This window comes from Antedon mediterranea, chromosome 8 (assembly GCF_964355755.1).
Source record: "Antedon mediterranea chromosome 8, ecAntMedi1.1, whole genome shotgun sequence".
Classification (NCBI taxonomy): Eukaryota; Metazoa; Echinodermata; class Crinoidea; order Comatulida; family Antedonidae; genus Antedon; species Antedon mediterranea.
In genome coordinates, this window is record NC_092677.1 from 11,273,158 (window position 1) to 11,280,184 (window position 7,027).

At 33.8% G+C, this 7,027-nt stretch overlaps 1 protein-coding gene across 1 annotated transcript; it reads right to left on the reverse strand.

The window, feature by feature from the left end:
* Nucleotides 1-167: 167 nt before the first annotated feature.
* LOC140057446 (antigen WC1.1-like) lies at nucleotides 168-3,892 on the reverse strand. The gene is made up of 3 exons (XM_072103110.1): nucleotides 3,651-3,892; nucleotides 2,602-2,961; nucleotides 168-2,131 (listed from the first exon to the last, which is right to left on the reverse strand). Exons 1-3 carry the CDS (start codon nucleotides 3,718-3,720, stop codon nucleotides 1,572-1,574), a joined length of 990 nt encoding a protein of 329 aa, XP_071959211.1. The 5' UTR covers nucleotides 3,721-3,892; the 3' UTR covers nucleotides 168-1,571.
* Between the last annotated feature and the right edge of the window lie 3,135 nt (nucleotides 3,893-7,027).

Below are 7,027 nucleotides of genomic sequence, written 5' to 3' on the forward strand. Positions count from 1 at the left end.
AATACTCGTTGCTGTATTCACTCAATAAGCCATTAAAATATATATAAACATTGTCACTGAAACGAAGTGAAAAGTGTACCTTTGGCCTATAAATTGTTAATAAAAACACATATTAAGGAAAAAATTACTGACGTTTCACCCGATTCCCAGATTTGGGTGTACCTCCACATTATTTCCGAACTATTAGGAATATTTGGTAATACACAGCATCTCATTTATGGTGCCTGTATCATGTAAGGTTAGGTTAAGCGTTAGGTTACTACTCTAGCATGGAGGTATAAAATATATATATTTTTTTAATTGTATACCTCCATGCTACTAGATACATGTGAAACACATGATTTTGTATTAACAAATATGATACTTCGGAAATTGATACAGAGTACCGAGAATAGGCTGGACGTGAGCAGTATACAACAACTCGATTCTGCAGCTGTCATGAGATAGATTCTAATTGACTATCGACAGTCACTTGTGATTATGTATTACGGAATTTTGCATAATACTGGGGAAATATTATGATGTAGATGTGATGAGAGGACTGATGATGTCAATGTGTCTGTAAGCCATGCTATTTGATTTGAGTGACTGATACAATGTACTGTACTATTATACATATCGGCTGTGTTGTTCTATCTTTCACTGAAGATAAAAAATAATATGAGAAATGATACTTTTTACGTGACGTTAATCAAATGAACAGAAACCTATAATTAGAAATAATTATGTAATGGAGTCTTTGATTATGCACTGTTATATTGTAATCATGTGTCAAGTTTGTCATTATTGTAATTGAAGAAGATATCTTGCATAGCAACGTTTTTAAGTTGTTGTAAAGAACTAAAATAAATTTCCAATATTTAAAATTATTAGGTGTAAATTACCATTGTGATATTAATGAAATAGATTGTAGGGTTTCGATATAATATGATTAGATAGAATAAATCGATACATGCTGATGTTTACATCAACCTTATAAATATTATGTGTCCTTGGTTGTTTCACGCCAACGGGTTTATTTTACAATAATGAGTATCAACTTTAAAGATACTTTCCTTCTGGAACTATAGTCTAAAGCTTTGTCTACACTATAAAACTACTTTGACAATAAAGATGTGATGTGCCCAAATATGGTAGTGATATGCCCAAATATAGTAGTGGTATGCCCAAATATAGTAGTGATATATCATACATATCGTCATATCCATTATGTGGGCACATCACATTTTGTTGTCACATAAAGTTTGATAGTGTAGATGAAGCTTAATAGGCCATTTTAATGTGACATAAAAGGTCTTTACTTTGACCAAAAATTGGATCGGAAAGAAAATATTTATTTTATGAAAATGTGAATTTAAAAAAAAACCGGAAGCAAATTTTCTGTTATTTTCTACAAAATGGCCCATTTAAAGTTTTATTTTATACATTTTTAATTATTATATTGTACATAATGTAAATGGATGAAGAGATACAAAAATGTCCAAATATATACGTTTTTCGTTTAAAATAGAAAGATACCTAAGATCAAAGGCTCACGAATTTCAAAAGACAAATGTTTTATATCTCGTATTCTACGCAACTCTGTGATCCAATGATTCTTCGTATGTAGGCGGTACACTTGATGTATCTGATGGTGGTGCAATCACATTAGGTGCCGTGTAAGGAGGGGGTGGTTCTCCTGTATATGGTACAGTCTCCTCAATCGACATGTGATCACCAACACACGGATCATCGCCCGACGATAGTGGAGGATCTATCACATCACGACGTCTTCTATCCTCTTCACTGCCTTGTCTATGAAAGCTACTATAAGTCCCATTTAACTGGGATTGTTCGCCTGTTGTTAAAGGCGGCGGTATTATATCGCTATTATAAGGAAAATTATGAAACTGTGATGGCGATTCCGGTGGTGCTGTATCTGAAATTTCTGAATATGCTGGACATGGATCGACTGTCATTATTGTGGGCATGTCCACATAATTGGGTGTCTGTGCAAATTGAGGTTCTTGTCGCACTGTTTGCGTCCGATTCGGGTAGCGATGGTGTCTTTTAATCCCACAAAACAACATTAGGACAGACAGGAGACCGAATGTTCCAAGTCCAATACTAGTTAATCCAACACTTGTGTTATCTTTATTATGTATAAAAAAAGAGAAGCTTAGTTGAGTAATCACATTTTGACATACATCAAAGCTTATTATTTTAGGATAAAAATGAAAACAAAAATTATTTGTTATGTATACTACAGTACAGGATCCCTGTAGTAAGGAGACACTTAGATAGGGGTTCCTGTTTACGCAGGGAACACCGATATGGTTTCCCATAAATACGGGGTGTCAGATGGAAGGGATTCTGCTGTCATTTTCTTTTCAAATGTTTTCTTTCTTTTTCATATTTAGGCCTATATTTTTTTTTGTGTAAAAACAATCAATGTTGTTTGAACGAGTTTTACTCACCAGTCTCGTGAATAAATAAAGTGTATTTATATATATATATATATATATATAAATAAAATAAATAAATAAATAAAATAACAGCAGAAAACTTGGTTACATATATATATATATCAGTGACGTTGGTAAATATGTTCAAGAAACTTACCACCATCTTCCTCACCCTCACCCTCACCGGTATTACATCTTACTCCAACTTCACGATGATATGAACAAGGTTGAATCGACGTCGTGGGAACAAACTTGCAGTCATCAAATGCCATGCCTGTAATACATTGAACGCTGTAGAACAAAACCGGACTTTGTCCTTTTTCAAAATGGGCGCGTTTATACGTTTGAGATCCAGGTGCAAAGCCTAGTTTTACACATACCGCATCACTCTCTTCTGTCCACCAGTCTGTATCGCATATCGTCCCCCAATCGCCGTCGTCCACGCGTATTTCAACACGGCCCTCAAATTTACTTTCTGAATTTCCTTGCATTAACCTCAATTCATAGACAGCATTACCTATACAAGATTGATGACATGTTCTCATATTAATAATATATCTGTAATATCTAACGTTTGTAAAGTAAATATAAATAGTAAACATTAGACTATACTCTTGATAACCAAAAAGAAACCTAAACCCACACCCCCACCCCAGTTTAAATCCTCCTAGATACTAACTATTCCGGTTTTGATGTGTCCTATTAAAAAGATTGACTGTAGGGAATAATCTCTCAAATAGAATGTACACGTCTTTAGTTATACGTTTCTAATATCAGTTTCCTAAAGATCATTGTTTATAGGAAAAGGACCCATAAAATATATGGCAAAACTCTAGGGGCAGGGCTGGGGCAAGGTGTCAAAATTTGTCAAACATATATTTAACACGCCCACGTACCTCTAGCTCCTTCGCAAGGCCCTGTTTGGAACAGGTTGTGTGTAGGAAAAGGACCCCATAAAATGCTACTCTCACTGAGAGTAAATTCAGAAGAATCTTAGATTGGAGCAGCAAATTGTAAAACTCTTAATTGAGAATGATTTTCTCAAATCTACACTTAATCTAAAATGTCTGTACGGATATTTTAACGTGACGTGATGCTACTAATATTAAGACTGACGTAATGGAAAAGAGTTAGATAGCAAAATAAAATAATTTGAGATAGACATTTCGTGACTAATAAAACTGGGCCCGGATGAAAGGAACTTACCACCAACGACCATCGACGTCAAACACGCTAAAAATACTATGACTTTGGTTCGTCCCTTTTTTGTTGTCATGTCAAATGTAGGCTTCTCTTGGCTCGTATATTATTGATACCTATAAATACTGTACGTGTTGGTTTTCGTAGTTCCTGACTTGCATAGTATATTAGTGTTTACTGAAGCCTGTACAAGAGTCATTGTTGTTTTTATATTGTATTTCACCAGTGTCCCATTCTAGACGTTCCTTTCAATTTATCTATTGACTATATGTTTGGTAACTGTTATGTAATCCCAGACGATACGTTTCAGTGATTTGCACATAGTGTATGTTTAATGATCGTCACATAAGAATTCTTTTGAGCTTTTCCTTTTAATGTGTGATCCAGTGGTCTAAATATGCCTATTATTTAGAGTTAGACATACTTTATATTGTATATAGTCTACTGTCAACTTTGTGAATTATAATATCGTATCACTATAAAAGCAATCTTTGATAAAAGCCATACAATCCGTATATAGAGGGCGATGTAGTTAACTATATACAAAACAGAATATGAGTTATTGCTAGCGTTTATTAAGGTAGATAATTCATCAGCGGTCATCACTATTCCAGTGCCACCTTATGTGATATTAATTACTCATAAAAATTCTTTCGCTTTTTTAAGAAACAGCATATACTGTACCTCTTTTATTTTTTTTATAATCTATACAGTATTTCTAAATTTCAAAGATGGAGGCGCGATTTTACATCGGGCGTGTAATGCGCATTGGTCGATAGGGCAACAACAAATAATTATTCATTTTTAGTATAATCCATTGGTTTTTTTAGTAGAAAAATATAATATACTTCTCTCGCTTTCATCCGGCGTCCCCGGATGATAAAAACTACTGACCAATCAGAAACAACTTCCCAAATATGACCCAATCACGGCATCATAGGCACCGTCGTCGCGATGACACGTGGTGGTGTGAAATCTTGACAAATCGTGAGTGTAAACATTGACCTAGGCCTATATAATTTAATTAATTAATTAATCTTTGGTTTCCATTATGAGACCCAACAAAAACATCGCCAATATCTTATCTTGTAGGTCTCAGCCTCTTATTTAAAGAAATCACGAACCAGGCCGAGACACTTGTATATAGGGCTTTCCCTGGGAAAGAGCAGGAAGGCCTACAGTGGGAAAGAGCAGGAAGGCCTACAGTAGGCTAGATCTAAAACAAAATTTATCTTCTGTAGTTTGTTTATTTTATTCAATCGAAACCAACAGCAATAAATTACCCCCACTAACAGGTTTCATACAAACAATGCCACCATGTCCATACACTGGGCACGCTTTTTAAAAAAATTGATGTTTTTCAAATACACGTTTGAGTGAAAGTAGAAAAGAAAGTTCAACGAATAAAAACAAATTCAAAGAGTATCAGATGGTTGATTTTTTTGTTTTCATCATTTATTTTGTTAATAATAGTACAGTATTTAAATACAGTGACTGGACTGGACAAATTACACAATACATTGTGCATGAATTAATGTCCAATGGCTAGTAAATCCATGTAAAATGTAATAATTTTCATAACAGCTAAATTTAATATAATTTTTATTATTCTTGACCAATCATTATTCTAAATTTGCAAGTTTTCACTTCATAAAATGTCACGTGTCAATTGTTTAAAAAAGGTTTGATAAAAGTTAAATATCTCAAACCAGACATCATTGGTGACGTACAGATTTTTCAGAATACAAATAAAAAGAGTAAGTACCGTAACAATGTTGGAATGTTCACTGGCTAAGATTCAGAGGATTCATTTGTGTTTTTTTTTTAGTTACCGTATTGTAATGCTGTTGAGTGTTTTGATGTCAATTGTAAAACAAAGAAATCAACAAAAGATCTAATCTCTGTATCTCAAATTAATCCATAACTTGCAGTTTTATTTACTATGCTTAGTGTAAAAAAAACCAGATAGTTATTTATTTGTTTAATCTGGAAGTTTCATGTGGGCTTTACTGTACATGGTACAATGCAATCTGCACTTGGTACTTCTGTTGATTGAAATTCCTGTGTCTTGATCCTGAAAAGAAAATATGGAAAAATGATGGTTATGTGTTGATGGAATGTACCATTATCTTACAGGGGTGGCTATTTTATTTCTTTATTCTGATATAAAATCAATAAGATAAAAACACAAAAAAGTACGGAGACGGCAAACTTATTTCCATTGTGGTCCTAAAGTTTAATATATTTGAGTTGTATGTAGCTTGTAGGTTAATGTCGGTTTATCCAGGTAAGCTAGGCACAGAATAGACTTACAACTGTGATTTCAAATTCAAAGCAATTTATTGTTGAGAGAATATTTATATAATGAATAATAAAATAGCAAATTTACCAAAATATTTGTTATCCTATGAAGTTCATAACCACAAGATGTAAAACAACGCTTGCGAAAATAAAATCTGCAAATGCTCTTTCAGATGATATTCCTTGAAATGTGGTTTTATTTTGAGGGTTTACTTGTAGTCTGAAACAAACTATTAAAAAAAAGAAAAGATGAAATAGCATAAAGGATAAGAAAAAATGAAATTGTGCAGTATAGTAAACAATGTAGGACTAGCCTAGTCTTTCTCTAGACTAGGCAGTAGCTAGGCCTAGACTAGGTTTAGCTAGAGAGAGGCCAAAAAGTAAACAACCTGCTTTTCATTTTTTTAATTAAAAACTGGCCTCTTCAATTCAGGCATAATATTGGTAGTGTGGGTTCAAAATTAAAAACATTTAGCTTGGTGCTAATTAGCTAGTTAGCTTTCTAGCTAGGCCTGGTCCTAGGCTTACCTGCCAGTACAAACGACCCTACGCTTGAAATAAATCCCGACAAGAAAGAGTTGAATGGAAACGTTCCGACAAGACAACAGTAGGCAAATTGGATGATTCCTGTTAACAGAATATAAGTTAAATATACATCAATAATTTTCAGTTTCTGCGATGTCTTTGTCATGTATTCATTGTAAATTTTCTGCACTACTGTGGACAAGTTAGCCGACATTTTAATAGTGAAATAAAGTAAGTCTTGCACTGGGACTAAAAAAAACTCTTTACGTAGGCCTAGCGAGAGCGGAGAGAAGGAGTCGAGCACCGCTACCAGACGTACGTTCGATTGTACACAAAAATGCGACGTGGCGTGTGTAGACACTTCGTAAGTATGGCGCGCATTAAGTGCAATTCGTATGGAACGCCATTAATGTATTATAGTTACAGTACTTGCAAAAGGCAAATCTTATTTTAAAGCTTTTATAATAGCTGTTTAAAATAAAATTGTGGAGTAGGGAAAATATAATTGAAAATAGCACACAATAATATTTAATAGAAAAGTTAATTTATTTCCAACA